Source organism: Triturus cristatus, chromosome 3_1 (assembly GCF_964204655.1).
Source record: "Triturus cristatus chromosome 3_1, aTriCri1.1, whole genome shotgun sequence".
Classification (NCBI taxonomy): Eukaryota; Metazoa; Chordata; class Amphibia; order Caudata; family Salamandridae; genus Triturus; species Triturus cristatus.
Window position 1 is genome coordinate 950,945,269 of NC_140583.1, and position 23,794 is coordinate 950,969,062.

At 47.3% G+C, this 23,794-nt stretch overlaps 1 protein-coding gene across 4 annotated transcripts in view; it reads left to right on the forward strand.

Annotated features, from left to right (window-relative positions):
- STAM2 (signal transducing adaptor molecule 2) overlaps positions 1-23,794 on the forward strand; it is a 405,110-nt gene that overhangs the window by 206,799 nt on the left and 174,517 nt on the right. For all 4 annotated transcript variants that reach the window (XM_085645536.1, XM_085645535.1, XM_085645537.1 and 1 more), the window contains exons 9-10: positions 2,767-2,861; positions 3,041-3,128. In XM_085645536.1, coding sequence (XP_085501662.1) covers positions 2,767-2,861; positions 3,041-3,128 — 183 coding nt within the window. The remainder of the gene's footprint in view (positions 1-2,766; positions 2,862-3,040; positions 3,129-23,794) is intronic.

Consider the following 23,794-nt stretch of genomic DNA (forward strand, 5'->3'; position numbering starts at 1 on the left):
CCTTGAGCTGGACGATGAGGATTGGCAATACGCCGTCTCCTCTCCTAAGGAGGTCGCGATCCCCGCCAGACTACGGCTGGTCCAGCTTAAGATACTGCACAGAGTTTGTCACTGGGCCCCGGCTGGTCCATATGGGTTTTTCCGAGGATGGGCTATGTAAGAGGGGCTGCCGGATGGTGGGCACCTTTCTACATATTATATGGGAGTGTGGTGTGATTGCGGACTTTTGGAAGCGGATTCACGTTGTGATGCAGGAGGTCACGGGTATTGTACTGCACCCAGAGGCGCGGCGCTGTCTTTTGAATGTGTGGGGTCCTACAGATTATGACGCAGCGCAGACTCAATGGGCGACCCTAGGCAATATGGTGGCTAAGCGAGATATAGCACGACTGTGGGGCTCTCATAGCCCGCCCACCCTGGATGCATGGAAGGACAACATGGACTGGAGCATGTTTCGGGAGAAAACGGTGTATAGTGCACGGGGGAGGCCTAAGAAATGGCATAAGGTATGGGGAAGTTGGAACCAATATAGGGGGGGCATATGTCTGCCTCCTGCCATTGAACCACCAGAGGAGCAACTTTCCCCCTAGCCTCACTTCCGACTTGGGTCTTTCTGATGCACCTCCGTTAGAATGTTAGCGCCTCTGCTTCTCCCTCATCCTCCCGATCGGTGGCTTTGATTTGATGTTGGAAATGGGGCCGCGCCCCCGCTGGGAACTGGCACGAATTTGTGGTGTATACTGCCTTGCTTGTTGTGTTTATTGTAGGTAGTTTTCAAAAATGAAACCTTTGTCTTTATCCTGCATTAGAGCTATGGAGGACTTCATGTGTTGACTGATTAGCTGCCGAACCTCCGGGATGTCGGCTGAATAGCTGTGTATCTGACTTATACGAATAAACGTTTAAAAAAAAAAAAAAAAAAAAAAAAAAATGGAAAGAACTAGTAATTGCTTACTTACCTTTTCTCTAGGAAGTGCCCCAGTGTGATATCTAGGTGTATCACACTGATTAGAAAAAGTAATCCAGAAACTAATCTGCAAAGTAATTCAAAGTAATCTAACAGTAATTTCCACTGTATTGAAAGCATTTACAAATCTGTAACAGTCATTTTCATTCAGCTTGCTTGTATTGTTCAACCTGCCATGAAAATTATCAAATACACTTACCTGTGCCAGGCTTGCTTGGTTCTAGGAAATACATACAACTAAATAATAATTTTCTACAAATACAATTGGTCTGAGTTCAGTCTATGAGTGTGTGACATCACTTACTGATTGAGTGTGTACAACACATGCTTAATACTACCCACTGATAAAGCCTTACTGCTCGCCCACACTACCCCAAATAGAGAGTAAGGTGCTATCTAAGTTTACCTTTCCCTACCTTTGGGGTTCCACTGGACTCTGTGCACACCATACCTCATTTTGGTATAGTATATACAGAGCCGGCTTCCTACAGTATTTACTACAGGTAGTTATTGGGAAGTGTAATACGTAATATTTAAGTGCGTTCAGATGAAATACATTTATGATCTATATTAATACTAAATTTGTGGTGGTCTTTTTCAGTTATCACCAGGCTCTTCATTATCTTCTTTATTTACATTTCTTTTATGCCACACAAAGCCTATCTAAACGAATTTACTGTAACTAGATTCAACTAAACAATTAGTTATTGATGTTCTAATTATAATATACATGTTCTTCACATTTGTTTTCACCTCTCACCTTCTGTACTTCTCATGTATGCAGTGACAACACCAGTTTGAATCACACTGCCCGCTACATGGTTAATCTTTAATTTGCAATTGCAACCTTGATATTTATGACAGCCTTGAAGATGCCCCTGACCAGGGTGCTAGCGAAGGGGTGAAACTTGTTTGCTGTAGTCTTTTAAATATCATCCTGAAAAATGAAATGAGTATGGGTAAAGAACACCGAAAACCCAAAAAATGAGCAAGGAAAAAGATCAATAAAAAAGATGACCGAAAGGAGATTGGCCAACAGCCCCTTTTCGTGATCTGCCATTTGTTTATCTCACTATTGTTTATTGTTTGAAGCTGTGATTTAATATGTGAAATACTTTGTGTTAGCATTCTTTATATTTATACTAACAGTTATTTACAGTTGGGGACCTTACCAAAGGCCAATTACATGCTACAATTCACCATTTACATACAACTACATACAAAAAGTAACATAGTTGAAATTCAAGGATTTTTGTCCCCTACTAATGTTCTCACAGAAAATCTGAAATGTTAGTGCTACCCAGCTCTGTTTTGCCTTTATTAAGTTATGCCACGTGTAATATTAGATATATGCCATTAATTATGTTAATGATTAGTTATTCATGAAAAACTGGAGTTCAGAAAGAAGACTGGGAGGTGTTTGGTGCTCTGTTACCCTTTTTTACTTTCACATCTTTCTCTGTACCTATTTAGTTTGTCCCTTATTAAGGAAGTGGTCCTCCAGTAACGACCAGTTCTTCCAAGGCATCACACAGGGGCAGGAGAGTGACCAGCTAACTAAAGATAGTGTCTTTTATATGCTCCTATTGGATAAATGCAAATGATCCTGAGAATGGTGGGAAGTTTCTTTGGGAAAATTGTGAAGTAAAAGTTTGTGGTTTTTAAGAAGCCTTTCTGTATGGTAAAACTCTGTGATTGTTGCATCTAACCATTGGTATGGCTTTAGCTTGTAGTTGTATGTGGGTTTGCAAAATCCATGGTATTTAATATACATGAAAATGTGTACTTGCTTATTTCAGCGTCCCCTGTAGCATCTTCAGAAAAAAATAGTATTTCAGAAGAAATATTGGAGGATAGCAGGCAAGCAGAACCTGCACAAGTGTTCATAGATGAGGTATGTATGAAATATATGATTTTCCTGAATAGTTAGAATACTTTTTCATTAAAGAAGTTGCAAGCATTTGTAGATTTGAGTATTACTACACAGTTGAATTTGTTTACCGATGTCCATCAGATTTGTTGTTTTTTAAATAAATTATTATTTAATGATATACTACACTTTTGTTTGTGTAGGACAAAATGGATAAGGCATTACAGTTGCTTCAAAGTATAGATCCAAAAGATCCCAAGCCAGATGTGACCGAACTTCTTGATTTAGAAGGTATGTCATGATTTAACATCTTGCTCATGATTTTATTTTTGCAGAATTATAAAAATGGGTTTATTTTTCAGCACTGCATACAGTGCAGTATTTTAATCTGGGTAATATTTTGTGTTTCATTTTCCCTTTCTTCTCCGTGAGTCGTGTTACTTTGAATTTTCTTCTCCTTTAATAAAACCCTGATTTTATGAATACATGTTTGTAAAAAAATTCAGTGCATATATTTCATTACCTGGGTGAAGGCCTGTGGCTGCATATTCTCTTTCTCTCTTGCTCTCTCTCTAATCGCTGCATTTGTTACTTTAAATGCTGTTACCATGAGTCTCTCACAGGCAGTGGATTTTTGAAGACTGAGACTTGTGTCCAACTGAGCCGCAGGGAAGTAAGGAGCAAGGATAATATAGAGAATGGTAGATGCATGGAACATAATAGTTGTAGGAAGGTAGGATCCTTTTTCTAGCATGGTTACCCCCACTTTTTGCCTGGTGTCAGTGTTTTTGACTACTCTGACTGTGATCCTGCTGAACAGGATCCCAGTCACTGTGCTTTTGCCCTAAATTTGACTGTGGTAGGGGGCGTGGCTTGGCATTGGCCATGATGGCGATGTAACTCTCTAGCTCTGTCAGGGCCCGCGACAAAGCCCTCGATATGAGGGAGACCTTTATTGCCCCCGATGGCGCGGGCCGACGAAGTGGCGAGGAAGGGCCGTGCCTGACAGCGGCACTGAGCTAGAGGCGAGAGAGGGGTGGAGTCGCGTTTCGTGTCAGCCCGCATCGTTTGCGCACAGCCTGGGATCCGCGATCCGCGAGATCCGCTGCTCATGGCCTGTGGCTGACACAGGTATCAATAGCGCACTGCAACCCGGGGAGTGTGCAGTCCATGTGCAGTGGGACACCCGCTAGGCCTCCCTCCCCCCCCGCACCCAGACAGCGAGTGTTCCTGATCGGCCCATGTTCCTGCTTCCCGAGAGGAGGTGACCAGTGCGTGGAGACATACTGGGGATTGAGGAAGCGAGGAGCAATGCGGGCCTCCTCCTGGGCACATTGATGAAGCGAGGTCGGTGATGGTGGTGCACACACCACTGCTGGCAGCAAACACACCCACTCTGCGATAGCCTGTGCCTGCGGTCGGTGGCTCCGGACTCCTGGGGACAGGTTAGAGCGTGCGCTATGTGATGCAGCGAGATAGCCTGCAGCAGTGAGGCTGGGCACAGCGGGGTGGACTGAGAGACCTTGTGAACCCAGACGGGACAGAGACGCAGGTACATCCCTACGCCCCCTCCTGATTCAATCGTACGACTGGGTGGGGTCAGTGCATCCTGCGGGGGTGGTATAAGGACTTAGTGGAGATTGATCCTGCCACAGCAGACTGCCAGTGCGATATCTTGAGGCAGCTGGTACATTAGGCCTCCTCTGGAATCGTGAGTGATGCAAAGTGAATTCCTGGAGGCGCGGAAGGGGAGAGTGACTTAATCACTGAACTGGGTGCTGCAGACGTCCGGAGGCCAGTGGCAGGACAGGGTAGCAACCCGAAGAGACCTGGCGGGGCAGTGAACTGACCTTCTGTCCCCCTTAAGAGTGTACCTCGCTATGACGAAGCCGGAGGGGGCCTCGGCCACAGTGCAATCTAACAAAATTGACAAATACACTGTCCCGCAACAGCTCTACTCTGAGGAGGGTCACAGGGCGATGATTCAGACAAGAGCCATCCCTTAGCTTCATTATGACGGTGATACAAACGGTGGGGACGAACATGGAGACGAAAATTGACAAGGTCACAATTGAAATGAAGCTAATGAGGGCAGACATGCGGAAAACTGCGGAAAGGGTTACAGCGACCGAAGAACACATAGGAGAGCTCCAGTCAGTGACGCAAAAGTTGGAAGAACGCGTTCAAAAGCTGGCGCACCAGCACAAGTTAATGGCCCTACAGCTGGATGATCAGGAAGGGAGGGCCGCCGTAATAACATCCGGGTGGTAGGTGTGCCTGAAGGGGCGGAAGGTCCCAGTATGGACCTCTTTATTGAAGATCTCGTCTTCAACCACCTCAAGCCCAAGAGACTATCCCGTTGTTTTCTGTAGAGAAGGTGCACAGAGCCCCGATCACTAAGTCGAAACCTGGGGCTTCTCCACGGACCATCATCGCGCGTATCCTGAATTTCCGGGATCGAGACGCAATTTTACAGACAGCCAGAGTCAAAGGTGACCTCCCCTACGATAATGTAACCGTCTGGTTTTTCCCGGACTTCACCATGAAAGTGCAGCAAAAGAGACGTTCATTTGATGGAGTGAAACGTGCCCTCAGAGATAAGGGACTTAAATACATGATGTTCTTCCCTGCTAAGCTCAAAGTAGTGGAGGGAGACAAATCCTGGTTCTTCACATCACCTGAGGAGGTCCAACAATGGCTGGATGGGGGGCCTCTCCGGGCGCACCGTTGGCGAGAGGAGGAAGAGTGGCGGGGGAGTCGATACCGCTCTCTCGAGTCTCCGAGCCATCGCAAAGAGAGGACGATGTCAGTGTCCAGATCCAGGAGTTCCCGATCTGGAACCCCATGAGTGAATCAAAACGCCCTGGAAAGTGAAAGACTAAACTCAACTTGTTGATTTGTTATAGTGGGAAGGAGACGGGATCGAGGGTGGGGTGGAAGGGAGGGGGGGACCACACAAGGTTCTTTACATGACGACACGACAAACGATAAAATTGACAATTCTCTCTTGGAATGTGAACGGTCTGGGAGATAAGTTAAAACGCTCTACTGTACTACAATACTTGCGTAGGCACTCCCCAGACATAGTACTCCTACAAGAGACACATCTCAAAGGCACTAACTACCTGGCATTGAATCGCTTTGGCTACACACTCAGGGCATACGCCGGCTTTACAACTGGCTCTAGGGGCACCGCCATACTCATTAAAAACTCTGTACCAATCGTTGTAAATCGTACTTGGCGCGACCACATGGGATTCTGTGGTGATAAATACTTGCTCGGTTTACATACCACCACAACTGAATGCAACCACACTTCCTTATCTCAGCAAGCTACTACTTGAACTGCCACTGGGGACCCTTATTCTCGGGGGGGGGAGGGGGAGGGACATGAATGATGCAATGTCTTCGGACATGGACAGGGAGACAAATCCACCCAGGGCTAGGGACACACGGTCTCTGCACACATTTGTGCAAGCATTAGGACTGATGGACCTCTGGAGGAGCCGTAATCCTGGATTGAGACAATATACACTTATATCCGCAGCCCATGGAAGTAGTTCACGACTAGACTACATCTTCACACACACAAACTCGATGGGACTCTTCTGAGGGAGGGGGTGGGGGTGGGGAGGGTGATCACAAGCCGTCTGTCTAATCGCCAGTAGAGGTGCAGATGTATGGACCACGGCGGTAATTGTCTCTCCCGCCGAGACTAGACCCCATCCTGTTTGGGAACCAAGAATTTAGGGACGAGTTTGAGGAACGCACTGAACAATATTTTGTCAAAAATGTTGGTTCGGTACGCTCAGACTGAATACTCTGCAAAGCATATAAGGTGGTGGCCAGGGACTACATACAGGCAACCAGTGGCGCTAGGCGCAAAGAAAAGAGCACACAATGTGATGCCCTTGAACGGGAGGTTTTGACACTCAAACTGACACTGGGCTCCGACCCCGTGAGAGCCATCGAATGCACACATACCCTTAAGCAGAACGAACTCGGGGACTTGGTTGAAAATACTGCTCGCGCGCATGAGTTGGCCACACAAAGGAAGGTCTACGATCTGGGGGACAAGGCCAATAAGCTGATCGCGTGGCTTGAAAAGAAAGCTAGGAGTCGCAACTGGGTCTCGGAAATTAGAACCGACAACGGTGTGTGGGGAGGATTAACGGAGGTCTTTGCTGAATACTATGAAAACCTATATCAATCACAGACTAAGCGGGAGGAGGGAGAGTCTTACGACCTACTAAAAGATATGAACTTTCAGACACTTGGGGGAAGAAGATGGGGCAGCGCTAGACTCAGACATGAGTGTAGTGGAAGTAGAAAATGCCATACGAGATCTACAGTCTGGAAAAGCGCCAGGTCCCAATGGGCTTCCCACAGAAATGTTTAAATGTGGGGCGAGTAAACTCGCCCCGCATATGCTCAACATGTTTCTAGGAGCAAGAGACAAAGGCAAACTCCCGGACGACTTAAGGATGGCGACAATAGTGGTCATCCTTAAAAAAGGAAAACCCCACGATCTCTGTAGCTCCTACAGACCTATTTCCCTCTTGAACTTAGAAGCCAAAGTATTGGCCAAAGTTATAGCCAACTGTTTGAGTTCAGTCATTCAGTCCTTAATACATCCAGCTCAATTAGGATTCATGCCGCATAGGAGCACTAGGCTCTACTTACGGCGCCTCTATGACTTGCTGCAGATGACCCAAAAACAAACGGATCTGCGTGCCGCTCTCCTGTCGCTTAATGCGAAGATGGCATCCGCTGTCGCCATTGTTATTGCCATTGGCACTGTAACCACTGGCTGTATGGATACGGGGGTACCCAGTAGTGAGAGGTATCGATTTAGGGGGCGGCTGGGAAGAACGCATAGCATACGCTGACAATATTCTGCTCTATGCACACAGACCAAGACAAACATTCCACCGGCTCATCCATATAATATAGTCATTCGGCACGTACTCTGGATATTGCGTCAACTGGGATAAAACCCTGGTGCTCTCTTTGGCGGGAGCGCTCCCACCCTTGACATCGGTCTGCTCAGAGTTGGTCCAAAAAGAGACATTTAAATATTTGGGCATATGGATAACAAAAACAGAGGAGGAGTTTATGGGACTCAATGTGCAGGCGCAGTTGGATCGACTGAGGGATGACATTGTGCATTGGAGACGACTTCCTGTCTCCCTGGTAGGTAGAGCGGTTATTTTTAAAATTATGGTCCTTCCACATCGGTTGTATGTAGTCCAGAATACCCCATATCAGATACAGGAGAAATGTTTTCGTTCTGTTGAGTCCGAGCAGCGTCCACTACTATGGGGGGGGAGGTAGCCCTAGAATAGCGCCGAAGAAACTCCAGAGAGTGGGGGGACTAGCCGTTCACGACATTAGAAAATACTACTGGGCTTCTCAACTCGTCAATATTAATGGATGGGTTTTCTCACCGCAGGAGGAACCGGCGTACAGAGTGGGCCGTTTGGCATTAAGCAACAACAGCAATTTGACGGAGCTATACTGGAAAGGGAGAGGTAATTCGCTCCTCCCGATACATACCCGAAGAGTCATCGAAGCCTGGCATAAAGCAACCAAAATTACTGGATGGACAAACAAACTTACCGAGCAGACTCCTCTCTGGGAGAGTCATCACCTGGGGGAGCTGAAAAGATTATCAGGCTTTCAAAAATGGAGCCTTATTGGGATTGATCTATTTGGGGACGTCTGTGAAGGGAGGTAAAATGTTAACTTCAACACCTTGCGGGAGCGGTTCCAAATGGGGTCGGGAAGTATCTCTGTTACCGATAGCTACGTCATGCGTTTCATTGTCACATGAAAAGGGGATCCCTGATACCAGACTACTCGCCACTCGAAGACCGTCTCCTCCTAGACCCCATGATTGATAAGGCAATCTCCCTCACTTATCGGAAACTAGTGAAAAACTCCCAGACTGTTTAAGCCCTCAACAAGAAGGCCTGGGAATCGGACATAGGCCTATTAGAGGACGATGACTGGGCTGAAGCCCTACAGAGCCCCCGAGAAGTAGCTATAAGGGCACGATTTAGGCTTATTCAGCTCCGTATTTTCAATAGATCCTATACTTCCCGAATGGCTCAAGTCCGAATGGGCAACTGTGTGGCTGATGAGTGTGTACGGGGCAGTGGCGAGAGAGGGTCTTTCTTTCACATATAATGGTCATGCCCCATAATTCCAACATATTGGGATGGCATAACCCGAGTGATGACGACGGTGGTGGGTGAGAGTGTCCCGCTGGAACCAAGGTGGCTTATCCTGGGAGTGACGGGTGAGATGACATGGCCGCAGTGAGACAAAACCTGGCTGGCCTTAGCGGGAGAGGTGGCCAAGAGGAATATCGCCCAGCATGGGGAGCAGTGGCGGCCCCCACACTGGCTGCTGGGAAGAAAGATATGGACTGGTGCCATGGGGCTGAGCAGGTGATAGGTTGTCTAACATGCTGCGGCCTGTCTAACATGCTGCGGCCTGCTTAGTACTAAAACTACAACGTAGGTCCTCCGCAGCACTAAAAACTCTTCATTGGCTGCCACTGCACAAGAGAGTACTATTTAAGATCCTCTTAATCACTTTCAAAGCCTCACTTAAACAGGGACCAAAGTACCTCTCAGCCAGATTCACCCCATACATCACGACCAGGACCCTTAGGTCCTAGTCAGCAAACTTTCTCAAACCCCCCTATTTTAGATGCAAAATAAAGGGAGGAAAAACAGTAGCAGCTATAGGAACTAAAGCCTGGAAACTTTTGCCAACCCATCTGTGAATGCTAAAAATAGAGACACAGTTTAGGAAGGCACTGAAACATGGATCTTTGGATCCTCAGATGAATTCTGCCTTTCCCTCATTTAAGATCACCGGTGCCTCATCTCGCCTAATCTCACCTCTCCTCCAACCAGCGCCAGAATGCTCCTTTCGGAGTGACAGTCTGGCTCTATAAATGCAATAATCAAATCAAACATATCAGAGCCGGGGCTGCCCACTTAAATGTGAAAAGATATGGGGTGCGTGGGCTAGGTATACAGGCCAATGGCAGGCGCCATGAGGAATGTTTCACACCTGCCATGAAGATGAGATGTTACAGTATACCCCTAGAGAGTGAGGATGATCAATAGCTAGTAATTGCGATAAGATATTTACCCTGTATTTTGATACCTGTGATGCATGTTTCTCCGGCTATGTTAATATGAATATGATACTTATCTGAAGCTTGTATTTATGTTTAATAAAAAGATGTATGGTAAGTACTTCTGTACATCCACAATTGGCTACTGGTGTACCCTTGTAAGTCCTTAATATATGGTACTAAGGTGTCATGGTCCTAGGTACATCCGGGGTCTCCCATGGGCTGCAGCATGTATTGTACCACCCATGAGAGACCACTCTAACTGCAACTACAGGCCTGCCATGGCTAGCCTGTGTGAGTTGGTGCTTGCACCTCTTACGACAGATATACGTTTCCTTATATCTGAGATCACTACACTTAAAACCTATAAGTCACCCCTATGGCAAACCCTTCAGTCCTGAAGGGAGGGTGATTGGTTATAAGTGTGAGGGTACCCCTGCATTAGAAGGACCCCCTACAAACCCCAGAGTTGATTCTACAGGCTCTGTAAGTGTGGTCAGCCATTTTAATATAAAATATGGACATCACTCATTACGAGATGTCTAACTATAGCTATATAGTGGCTGCACCAAACCCAGTCATGTTTGATATAAAGAGATATCAAATTCTTAGAATCATACCCAACACTGATTTCAGTTTTGAAAGTATGACCCCATGTACTGGAAAGCTCCCTTTGGGTACCCCCCTGTACTAACGATTTCAGCGTTTCAGGGTTTGATAGCAGCTAGCGATGCTGCCAACCATAAAGACGATTCTGCCCTCCTGCTGCTGAGCCAAGCTATAGCAGGGGAATGTAGAGCAATAGGTCTCCTGTTGCAAGGACTGCCTCCCTAAACAGGACATAATGTATTGGGCTTGGGTTGGGGCGCTTGCCAGCGCCACTAGACTGCTTTGATGGGCACATTTGGTGCCCTCCTTGCATACTTCACTTTGAACCAGTTGAGAGAGCCCTTGGCTCCCGCTCTGGCATGGAACTGGACAACCGACATGGGAGTAACCTTACCTCTGCCCAGCCCCTACACTGGGATGGACCCTGAGTCGTTCCAACCCTTTCCTTAGCGTACTTAAGGACTTACCTGTGGGTGGCTCTTCAGATTCGTCGTGGGACAAGACTCAAGCCTGAAACCACGTCACTCTTCGACCGTCTGGACACGTGGACTTCGCTGGACTTAGCCTGGAACCGAGACTGCATCAAGGAAGACTCAAGTTGCACCTGTGGCCATCAAGGACACCCAGAGTAATCTCCCTTTGAGTGAAGGAGTCTCTTCCCTGCATCTGTAGGCACCACAACAAAGCTGACTGATCTGCTGCTTCTGCTGTCCCATGGACTTAGAAAGGCGCAGCAACACAGGTGATGGTTCTACAACTCCCTCGAGGCCTGACCTGTCCTCTGCAATTTTGAGGCCAGTATCCCTTGTCGGAAAAGCTGGGACCAAACCCTGGTGTACCTTGTCGAATTTCCGTTGGCAAGGCTTGTTGCCTCTGCTCTCCAGAGATCTTCAGGCTACAAGAAGCTCCAGCCTCCAGCATCTCTTCCTGCCAAGCACAGCATCTTCACTGCATCTTCTGCTCTGTGGGTCTTCCTTCTTGATTAGCTGCTCGAGGTCCTCTTGCGACTCCTGTGCCTGCGGGTCCCCTTGAGGGTCTTCTTGTGTTTCAGTGGGCTCCCCTTCTTGATCAGGCCTGCTCTGACTCTCCTGCTTGTGGCAATTCCCTTGGATCTTACTGGTCTCAATGTTGTTCCTTCTTCGCTTTCCACGCCTGTTGCAGCTGCAAAGGATGGTTGGTGCTCCCGCCAGACACAGACCCCTTGGTCCTCGACTTCCGACGTGGGATAGCTCATGCATGGCTCCCTGTCATCCTCAGCGTTGCCTGATCCCCACAGCTGCAGGGACAAGGACACTGTCAACTCTCTTGAACCCTCCGTCCTCGGTGGGCATTGTTCTTCCGAGAATCCAGGTCAACTTCCAGTGGCATACACCCTGTCCCCTCTGCTTACAGGTTCTTCACTTCAAGAATCCTCCCTTGGATTCCACCAGACTCTTGCACAGTCTTCTCCAGCGGCATCTTTTCGGAAGTCCTCCATTGTGGTTCAGGGAAGTTTGCGAAGTCACTCGCACCTATGTGTAAGAAAGTGGGTTTCTGTTGCAGTAAACCCCCTTTTTTGCCCGATAGCTGATGCACTTTTCCTTGTTGTGCCCTGGGCTCATGCCAATCAGGTGCCCAGGGCCTGTGTTCCTTCCCTAAAAACTGCCTAACAGTCAAAACCCAAATTGGCAAACCCTGGCCACATGCCAGCCCCTGGTAAATGGTACCTTAGGTGCCCAGGGCCTTGTGACCAGGGAAGGCCTCTAAGGGTTGCAGCACTCATTGTGCCACCCTTAGAGGCCCTGTACCCTAACACACACACACTGCTCTTGCAGGCTGAGTGTCTGGGTACAAGACAAAACAAAGAGTTGACATGGCACACATCCCTGTGTGCCATGCCCACCACCTACACTGCCCTGGCATACATCAGCCACCCCTCTAGCTGGGTGCCCTATGCCAATGGTGTGGGCACAGGAGCATGAGCCCTGTGCCCCTACAGTACCCAGGTCCATTCCTGGGCACTGTAAGTGCATTGCTGCCATTTAAGAGTACATGGTGCTGAGAGCTCGTCAAACACGAACTCCCCAGCACCATAATGGCAACACTGAAGACTGAGAAGTTTGGTATCAAACTTCTCAGCACATTAAACCCGCACTGATGCCAGTATGGGATTTAATGTACCAAGCACCCCAGAGGGCATCTTAGAGGTGCCCCCTGAAACCTAACCTACAATCCACGTCTGGTCTGAGAGGCTGCCTAGGCTGCCACACAGTAGACATGTTGCTGGACCCCTGGGTAGGGGAACCCCTGCTCTCCTGGGCCTGCAACAATGCACATCCTGGGCGAGGTGCTAAATCTCCTCCCCCAGGATGGGCAGGGGGAAGCTTCAAAGGCATGCCGCCTCTGTGAGCTTCCCCAGGCCACTGGCAGCCCCCACTCTGGCGGGAAGCCTGGCAGGAAACCCCAAATAAGGACAGGGGATGTGCTAGCCTGCCAACCCCACCCCTCAGGTGGGGGAGGCGAGTTGAAGCACATCTCCGGGTTGCTCGCCATCTTGAAGATGGGAAGCCCTGCCCAATCAGGACTATACTACTGCCCCGCTCCCACAGGAGAGAGGCAGGATAGGGGGTGTACCCACCCCAGGACAGGGACCCATTGGTCCCTGCCCTTCACCTACCTATAACTCCCCTAAATCTAGTATTTAGGGGCACCCTGATCCTTCCTTCCCCAGATTCCAGATTCCGAAATACAAAGAAGAGCAAGAAGAAAGAAGACTTGCCCTACAGCTGCTAAGTAGAGGAATACACCAACTGCTTTGGCCCCAGCTCTACTGGCCTGTCGACCCTCGAACCTGCACCTGCTCCAACCCGGCATCTCTTGTGGACAGCAACCTCACAAACCCCTGAGGACCTGGCTACCTTTTGGCTCTAAGCACCTGGGACTCCCATGAGTAGAGGCTCTACTCAAAATGTGCTTCTAATCCCTGGCATCAGCCCGGAACCGCGAACCCTTCACACTCTGCACCCGCCAAGCCTGGCCTGTGCCTGAGTGAACAAAAACCACGAGGACGACCCCCACGGCCACTGTGACCCCGAGTCCGGCACCCAAGGACTTCCCTCGACGCTCCTGACGACGCCTGCAGCCTCAGAACCAGGTGCCCCCCCCCCCAACCGCGATCAACAGAGGGTAAGATTTCCCGACACCAAAAGGCACCCCTTCACCCGGCGCCCCGCGGCCCCCTGTGCCCAACTCCGGGGCACCTACCTATCCTCCAACTACCCAACTTACCTCTCGAAGTGGTAGTGGCACCTGAAGAATCTTCGTCCTCGAGCTTGCAGTCTTTTTCTAAACCAGAGCTTTCCCATTGAAATCAATAGAGCGCCCGAAGGCTCAAAAGCACCCTGCACCCAGCCGCCTGAGTGGCCCTGGCAGTGTAACCTCTACACCTATCTACTTACCCATTTGCCCTGAGCAAGAGACCAGGAGCCCAGCTCCCACAACCGCGTGGCCTGCTAGTCAGCAGCCACCAACCAAGGCCCCCCTGCCTCCCATAGGATAACATTGGGCCTATCTCTCTCTGCACCGGGCTGCCCTTGTGCCGCTGAGGGTGTAACAACTGTACCTACCTGACCCTGGGAGACCCCTGAGTCTATGCCCAGAACCTTAACTCTGCCAGTCGAGTACTTACCTTAAAGCCGGTAACTCAATTTTCTCCATAGGGTAACATTGACTGGTTTTTCCTGAGATTTCTTCTAAGTGTGGTCTTTTCAAATCTTAAAATATTCACCAAAAATCAGCCGAGTAACGAGAACGAAAATACTCACCAGTGCTGGATCTTGGTACCCAGCACTGACTCTGAAAAATATTCACAACCGTACTTACCAGTAACCCAATTTTCTTCCATAGGAAACCATTGACTGTTTTTCTGTGAAATTTCTTCTAAGTGATGATTTCTGAAAACGTTAAATATTCTTTAAAAATCGTATAAATTGTGAAAACGTAATTACTTACCTGTTTTGGATAAAGGTCCCAGTACTGAGTCTAGGCACCCAGTACTGGATTACAAAAGTAACGAGAACATACTATACCTGCAACTTAAATTTTCTTCTATAGGGAATCATTAACTGTTTTCTATGAAATAAGTGTCAGCTTTTAAAATCGCGAAATATTGTCCAAAAATCATAACAGTAACTAAGTCTACTTTTATCACTTGTTTCTAAGTACTGTCCCAGGACTGAATCTAGGATCCAGTCCTGGAATCACAAAAGTAATCCTAAAAGTAATCTATTGCAAATAACTTGAAACTTCCTTTGAACTCAATGCATTATTGTGTTTAAAATTGTGTTGCTTATTGCAACCACTTGTAGCTTTCTACAAAAGCCAATTGCATATTGAAAAAATATTTATATAAAGCATCTCATTCTGAGAAAGTATATTTTAATACCTATTGTTGGGTCTAAAATAAAACAAGCATATATTTTTTTATATATAGACCATTGGCCTAGAGTTCAGTTATTGAGTGTGTGAGACAATTTGCTGACTGAGTGTGTGCAACAAATGCTTTACACTGTCCTCTGATACTGCCTTACTGCTCGACCAAGCTACCACTTTAGAGAGTAAGGTTATATCTAACTTTAGCCTCTGCCAAACCTCTGGGGACTGTGGACTCTGTACACACTGTACCTATTTGAGAACAGTATATACAGAGCCACTTTCTCACATTCCTATGTACCCGGTGTCCATGGTGTAGCTATCCTGTTTCCTCGGGTATCCACGGGTGGGGTGACTCTCCAACCTGCTGTCTTCCACTGGGTTTCTTCAGGGTCCACTGTGAAGGCTCTTTCTTCTTCAAAACTGCAACCACGCATTCCCCGTCGACTTCTTTTGGACACATGGCTGTTTCCACTCTGCATACAGCCTCTGTGGCATTCCTGGGTAGTTGCCTTGGGTGGTTCCTTGCGTCCCCAGCTCCTCTGAGTCTCCTGGTCCAAGTCCTGACCTCAGTCGCAGTTCACATTCCACTTTTTTAGTATATGGTTTGGTTCCCCCTGGAGACCACTGTATTTTGTGCTTACTTATTTACAATTGAAGTATTGTTGTGTATTTGTGTTTATATCTCCGGGTAGGAGATATACCAATTTGTTTGTGAGTGTTGTGTAATAAACAGACATATTTTTATATGTACACTGTGTGGTTGTTTTCCATTCAAACTACACTACATGATTAAACTGGTAAAACAAGCTGCTTAACACTCCTTCAAGATAAATCTGAAGGCAGCTCTCCACAGCTACCATTTGGAAACCTTTTAAAGGTTTTCAAAGACCACTAAAATCACCATAAGGGATGCCTGGATTAGTACAAGGTGCTTCACTTAAATAATTGTGCGCCATATAATAAGCCAGCCTCCTACAATAGTGAATTTCAGTGAAAGTGGACTTTTAGCACTATGATGCTTTAGTGAAAACAGATACTATAAGCATTAGCGTGTGGAATATACTCTTGTAATTGAAGTTAAGTAGTGTTGGCCATTTCTTCAGGGTCTGGGGGACTTGCGGACAACCTAACAATCCTTATAATATTGCTGTTGTACGTGGAACCTCAAGAACTATGTATTAGTGCAAACTCAATGAATACCACCAACCTCTTTGTTAGGCTTTTGCTCTCTGGAGGATGGCTGGAGGGGATAGTGAAGGCTAGCTGTTAACACATATGAGTTGATTTGTGGGGGAGGGGGATCCACTAGGGAAGGGTACCATTGGAAAGGGGAGATTCTCCCCTTTCCAATGAGACCTTTCCAATGAGACCTTTCCCATGTCTTTTGGTGCTCGGGTTGAGATAGCCCCACAAGCACCAAAACGGTGAAACTGAAACTAACTTTCAGTTTCGTTTTCATTGTAATGATGACAACGCGCCATGCACGCGATTGTCATTGCAATGAAAACCCCTAACAGGCCTCGGGAGGTTCGGTAAGCTCTTCCCCACCTCGCAAGGCAAAAAAAAAAGGGAAATTCCTCTGCTGTCTACCGCTTAGGGATTTTCCTTTCCTGTATTCATGATGCAATGGTTCCGTCATGAGCACACTTAAACTTGTGCTCATGGTGGAACCATTCCATCATGAGCATGGAAGGGGTTAACAGGAGGCTAGCCGACTAGCCCTTGGAGTCCATTCTTTTGTCCTGGGTTCTCGTGGGAACAAGTCCAGCTCTTGGAGGTTCTTTTCACAGATTACAGTAGGTGCAGGCCTTTTTCTGACGTCCAAATGTTTCATCAAGTTCAATACTTTTTCTGTTTTCCTCAGGTCCAGCAGTGTTCTGAAGAAAATATGTAGGGGTGCCACTTTTATGTCTGGCACTAGATTGTGGGTGGAGGTGACTCCTTAACCAATAGAGAAAAAGTTCTCAGGGGGGCAAGCCTACCCTACTTAACATAATTTCCTAGGGATTAGGCTTTACATAATCCCACAATGTGAAATTCCAACATGGCAAGATCTTTCTTCCCTTAGTCAGGCGTTATTGACACACACCTGAGGTGTGTCTAGGGAAATAAACAACTCCCCCTGCAAAACCAGTTTGGGACACGTTTTCAGGTCTAGCCTATGGCAGAGCGCATGCGCTGCATAGGAAAGCGACATCTTGGAATCACTTCAGATTTCTTCATAGGACGTGCATGTTGTGCTCACACGCTATTGGCCTTTGCGTCTGGCTTCAGTACGCAATTGGCCAAAGGCGTGTGGATGTACCAGCTTCTTTTCAAAGGTTTACTCCCAGAGCGTTTTGCTCTCGGGAGCCAGCAGCGGCACGCAGGAACCATCTGTTTTTAATCGGCATGGGCGTGCTGGTTTCCCCCTTACAAACAGTGAAACGCCAGCAGCGACGCGCAGGGGCCATCTGTTTAGGTCGGCGCTCGTGCACCACTCCCGGGCTTGTTTTGTTGCAATTAATACACAGGAACAGTCTTCCGTTCCATTCATGGTTAATAAATAGAGTAAGTATCCAAATCTTTGAATGGGCTCCACTTTTGCGCAGAAGATGTACTGCAGCTACTAATGCTCTGAGCGAAGGGAAGTGTAAACATCTGCTTGCCCGTGAGGTGCTTTCGCTGCGGAAGGACGCCTGGCTGGTCTGCACGGCTGCAACCGGTGGTCCCAGGCCGGTGGGCCGGAGCCTTCCTCCCTCTCACAATGTCCATTAATTGCCATGCGCGCGGAGGCATTTGGCGACGGGCCATGATTGAATGGGCTCTCAGTGCGTTGCCGGTGGTCCCTGCGGAGTGCGGCAGAGGCATGCTGGCGAGGGAGTGGGTCAAGCTGGTACTCTGCGGTTCCTGCTGTGTGTACAGATGCAGCTCAGCCTGCCCGCCCTTCCTTTCGCAAACTGATATTAGAATAACGCAAATACAGCTGCCTGCTCACAGAGAAGGGCTGGGTGAACTCTGTGTGACCCAAATGCAAATTCCCATGTTCATTTGTGTACAAATAATGACATTCTGGCCAAACATATGAAACGATTTAATGTTGCGATAAAATCTCTCTCAGCTGGTTTGCTTGTTGCCACGGTTATCAACAGGCACACCTCCCAACATTTGCCGCTACACTGTATAAAATGTGACGTATTTTGCTGACCTTCTTTAATGTATACCGAAAACGTGTTCACTCACATACGCACATCATGACTTCCTACTTGAATGGCAGAGCTTAAGAATTGCAGATGCTCACACTGTTCATTGTAAGGCGGCATTCATGATTTGCAAACGATTTGCCCACGAGAGAGATGTAAACCGCGCAGGATAATTAGATTCCCAGAACAGAAACACCATCCTTGTAAGTGGTTCCACATTTAGGGAAGCCTAGTGATTCGGCCAGTACAATGGTGTAAGAATGCACAGCAAGGGGCCTTTGCGCCCGGGAGAGCGCCGAAGACCTGCCATAATGAAATTTGTTTTAGTGCTAAGAGTCTGTTACTATCTGCGTGTATTCTTTAAGTTTAACAAATACCTCATTCAGGGCCTGCTCCGTGCTTTGCATTGGGTGACATTCTTGCTGCAGTGTTAATATTGGGTCTATTAAGCCGGCCTCATGCTCCATTAGCCTTTCTTTGGGCCTGACCCAATGAGGCGAGGGGTTCCTGAGCACAGTGTGTGAATGCAAAGGGCTCCATTCTCACCCGGGGAGCTCATTAGGACCGCATAGAAAGACGCTCAATGCTCGCTCATTACTAGCCCTGGCACTGAGGCCTGCTCTCGAGGTGAGCCGTCTGGTGTCAGAAGGGTCTTTGTCCCCCCAGCCCTCGGCTGCACAACAACGGCGCAGCCCAACCACAGGAAGTGCTTGGTTGTCACTCCGCACTTCACTGTTTGTGGCATAAAAGCATTAAATCTTTTATAGGCACTGAGCCCCAGAAGAGAAGAAAAACTTGGGGGGCAGCTCATGCGAAAAGGAGTTACTGCTATACTGGAGTTTAGGGGATCTGTTATTTGTGGCGTGCTTGTGGGGCTTTCCAAAAACCTAGAAGTACCCAAAAGAGTTTTCTTGATCAGGTACACATTATTAATGAAAGTTAGAAAAAACGTACAGCGTATGGAAATTAGAGCATACCCGTGGTTATATGATATTCCAGGTAAGGTATATTTAAACTAATTTGCAACATGACAACAGGAATGTAAAAATCATTTGATCCTCGAGTATTTTGGCTATTGTAGGAGGAGTTTCTGTGAGCTATTTTGTTTTCAACTTGCCTACCCTGCTCTCCCTTGAGTCGGGGCCCATGTGCCCCTCTCAGTGAATTCTGCACTGCTGAGACCCCCCCCTTGGGGTTATCGGATTCTGTAGGAGTGGTACCTAGTTCACTAGCCTGCTTCAGGCACCATCGTGGGTACTGCAGGAGACCTTCACTCCCGTTTACACACGAGACAACGCCTACTCTTTATTTTCTTAAAAACATTCAATATAGTGCTTTGAGATTGTCGAGACGAGGGCCCTGCTGGTGTGGACACCTTCTTCCGACGTAACTTTGTCCTGCTTTGGGAGGCATGTCAGTCATACCATCATCTTCAGCGTTGAGGGTTTGTTTCAATGGAGTCCTGGGGTTACTGTAGGTCTTATCAGGTAGTGGAGCAAGAACGCGTCTCCTGGGGGCATGTTTAGTTATAAGCTGGGCTGTAGAAAGAGTCTTGGCTTGCAACAAGCCTGCTCAGCCTATTATGATACAGACAGGCATTGCAAAGGAAAAATGATATTTTACCAAGAAGACAAAAGAACCTCCCACTCCTTCTGGTCAGGCACATGCGCATTTGTCCAAGACAGTGCATTGCCCTCTCAGCAGGGCAGTAGTTGCATCCAACACCTTGAACGAACAACTAACTGAATTTCGGCCTTCTGGAGACTCCCGGTTGGTTCGCCTCGTATTCTTGCAGCAGGTATAGTTTATCAGACATGCTGCGGTGCATAAAGATTCGCAATGCAATTACTCATATGCAGTCTTTCTCATGTTGCATAATTTATTTTCACTAATGTTGTACTAGGAGGGTCTTGTTTAAACAAAAGTGATGCATAAATAAAATAATATCTATTGGTTATTACACACAGTGGCTCCGCTGTATGTAAGGTTCCCTTGGACTTTTAAACAACATTTGGCTAATGGCCGTGCACGAGGTGAAGTTTTCTTGAGAAAAACTAGAGGGTCCCTGAGTGTGAAAATATTTGGGGAGAAGAAGGCAGGGAAAACAGGGTATATAACCGCAAACACTTCCCCCAAATCATTAATTTAACCTCTTCTGTGCCCATGACGAGATAGTCTCGTCATGGAGCACGGTCGCGCTGTGCCCATGACGAGACTATCTCGTCATGAACCCCACCCGCGTGTGAAACGCCCGGCACAGGAGGGGGAAAGGGCGTGGCACCGAAGGGGTTAATATAAGGTAATACATCCAAGAAAAAAATACAATTACAATTGTCCCACAGACCAATGGTTTTCAAATGTTATTATCAAAAGTATAAATCATTTTTTTAAATTAGTTTTTAGGTCGAGCGATGGGAGCGCGCATGCGCTGCATAGGAAATCGACCTCTTGGAATCACTTCAGCTTTCTTCAAAGCGCGTGCATGTTGTGCGATTGGCCTTTGCGTCTGGCTTCAGTACGCTTTGGCCAAAGGCGTGTGATGTCCCAGCTTCTTTTCAAAGGTTTCCTCCCAGTGTGTTTTACTCTCGGGAGCTAGCATTGGTGCGCAGGAACCATCTGTTTTTAATCCGCATGAGCCCGCTTGTTTTCCCCTTACAAATAGTGAAATGCCAGCAGCTCTGCACATGGTTCCATCTGTTTAGGTCGGTGCGCACGTGCACCACTCCCGGGCTTGTTTTTGTTGCAATAAATACACAGGTTACCTCGATTGCCTCGGCCAATCAAAGCACTTAACAACGGAGAGAGCCGATGCAGAGACCCCTCCCACGCCCGTTGCTTTTGTTTCTTCCCACAGACTGCAGCTCTTTAATCATTTGTTTTATTTCAAAAACACCTTAGCAATTAGCGTCTTATATTTTATTTTATATGTTCCGTTTTTTTTGTTGTTTTTTTTTAGTTCCTCGGCTTCACAATCGGAGTCTGTGCCAATCACTTAGGCATGGGGAGAGCCAGTACCAAGGTTTGCATGAGGGGAGAGCCGATGCTGAAAGTCGAACCCGGTTCCCCAGTTCCAAAGTCGGCAGCTCAGGATGTTACGGCGTCGGCTTAACATTCTGTGATTCAGGGTAAATCCTTTAGGCAAAAGGAGAGCCGTTGCCGAGACTTGCTCGAGGACAGAATTTTGAAAACACACACGGCAATCAGCTTTTTTAATTTACAATAAATACACCTGTTACCTTGGCCATACAAATCAGTTGCGCATGGGGAGAGCTAATACCGCGACCCCTCCCAAGCCCTGTTCCTTCTGTTTCTTTCCAAAGGCCGCGGCTCAATTTAATCACTTTTTTTAAAACTCCTTGGCATCCTTTATAATCTTTAGCTATGTTGTTTTTTTTTAAAGAGATCCTCTGTAGGAAAGTGGCTCTATATATACTGTTCCCAAATAGGTACAGTGTGTATAGAGTCCACAGTCCCCAGTGGTTTGGCAGAGGCTAAAGTTAGATATAGCCTTACTCTCTAAAGTGGTAGCTTGGTCGAGCAGTAAGGCAGTATCAGAGGACAGTGTAAAGCATTTGTTGCACACACTCAGTCAGCAAATGGTCTCACACACTCAAGAACTGAACTCTAGACCAATGGTTTGTATAAAAAAAATATATGGTTGTTTTATTTTAGAACACACAATAGGTATCAAAAATATACTTTCTCAGAATGAGATGCTTTTGTTATATACTTTGCAAAAGACAATTGACTTGGAATGCAATAGTTACATTTTGTTGCAATAGGCAACACAATTTCAAACACAATAATACTTTGAGCTCAATGGGAATTTTAAGTTATATGCAATTGATTACTCTCAGGATTACTTTACTAACTCCAGGACTGGATCCTAGATTCAGTCCTGGGACAGTTCTTGGAAGCAAGTGAATAAATACTTTTTAGTTACTGTTGTGATTTTTAAGCAATATTTTGCTATTTTAAAAGTTGACACTTCGGAACTTTTTCTGATCAAATTATCAATGTTGTCCTATGAAAGGAAATTCACTTAGCAGGTAAGTGGGGTTATGGTTACTTTTTCTAGGTCAGTGTTGGATCCTGGATCCAGCACTAGTGTATCACATGTAAGCAGTTGAGAAACTGCGTTTAAGTTATACAGGCGATTTTTAAGGAATATTTATAAGTTTGCAAAATCGACACTTGGAAGAAATTTCACAGAATAACAGTCAATGGTTTCCTATGGAAGAAAATTCGAGTTACGGGTAAAGTATATTCTCGTTACTTTTGTAATCCAGTGTTGGGCTCCTAGGCTCAGTACTGGGACATCTATCTAACACAGGTAAGTAATTACGTTTTCACAGTTGGTAAGATTTTTAAAGAATATTTGTAGCTTGCAAAAATCGACACTTAGAAGAAATTTCACAGAAAAACAGTCAATGGTTTCCTATGTGAGAAAATTGAGTTGGTGGTAAGTACGGTTGGGAGTACTTTTCAGGGTCAGTGCTTGGCACCAAGATCCAGCACTGGGATCTCTCCTAATAGCAGGTGAGTATTTCCGTTTTCGTTACTCGGTTGATTTTAGGTGAATATTTTAAAGTTTAGAAACTACACATTTAGAAGAAATTTTAGGTGAATCCAGTCAATGTTACCCTATGGAAGAAAAGTGAGTTATCGGCTTTGGGGTAAGTACTCGACTGGCAGAGTTAAGGTCCTGGGCACAGACTCGGGGGTCTCCCAGGGTCAGGTAAGTACAGTTGTTACACCCTGAGCGGCGCAGGGGCGGCCGGGTGCAGAGTGAGTAAGGCCCAATGTTATCCTATGGGAGGCAGGAGGGCCTTGGTTGGTGGCTGCTGACAAGCAGGCCACGAGGCTGTGGGAGCTGGGCTCCTGGTCACTTGCTCAGGGCAAATGGGGAAGTAGGTAGGAGTAGAAGTTGTACTGCCAGGGCCACTTGGGCGGCTGGGTGCAGGGTGCTTTTGAGCCTTCGGGCGCTCAATGGATTTCAGTGGAAAAGCTCAAGGACGAACAAAGGCTGCAAGCTCGGGAACGAAGATTCTTCAGGTGTGCCCACCACTTTGAGAGATAAGTTGGGTAGTTGGAGGATAGGTAGGTACCCAGGAGTCGGGCACAGGGTGCAGGGGTGCCTTTTGGTGTCTGGAAATCTTACCCTCTGTTGATCGCGGTGGGGGGAGGCTGCAGGCGTCGTCAGGAGCGTCGAGGTGGGTCCTTGGGTGCCGAATTCGGGGTCACAGTCGCCGGGGGGACGTCCTCGGGTTCTTTGTCCACTCCAGCACAGGTCAGGCTTGGCGGGTGCAGAGTGTGCAGGGTTCCTGGTTCCGGACTGGTGCCAGGGGTTAGATACTTGCTTTGAGCAGAGCCACTGCTCGTGGGAGTCCCAGGTGCCCAGAGTCACAAGGTAGCCAGGTCTCAGGGGTTTGTGAGGTTGCTGGCCACAGGAGGTGTCGGGATTTAGCAGGAGCAAGTTCGAGGGTCGACGGGCCGGTAGGGCTGGGGCCAAAGCAGGTGGTGTCTTCCTCTTCTTAGCAGCTGCACGGCAGGTCTTCTTTCTTCTTGATCTTCTTTGCTATTTTAAAATCTGAAATCTG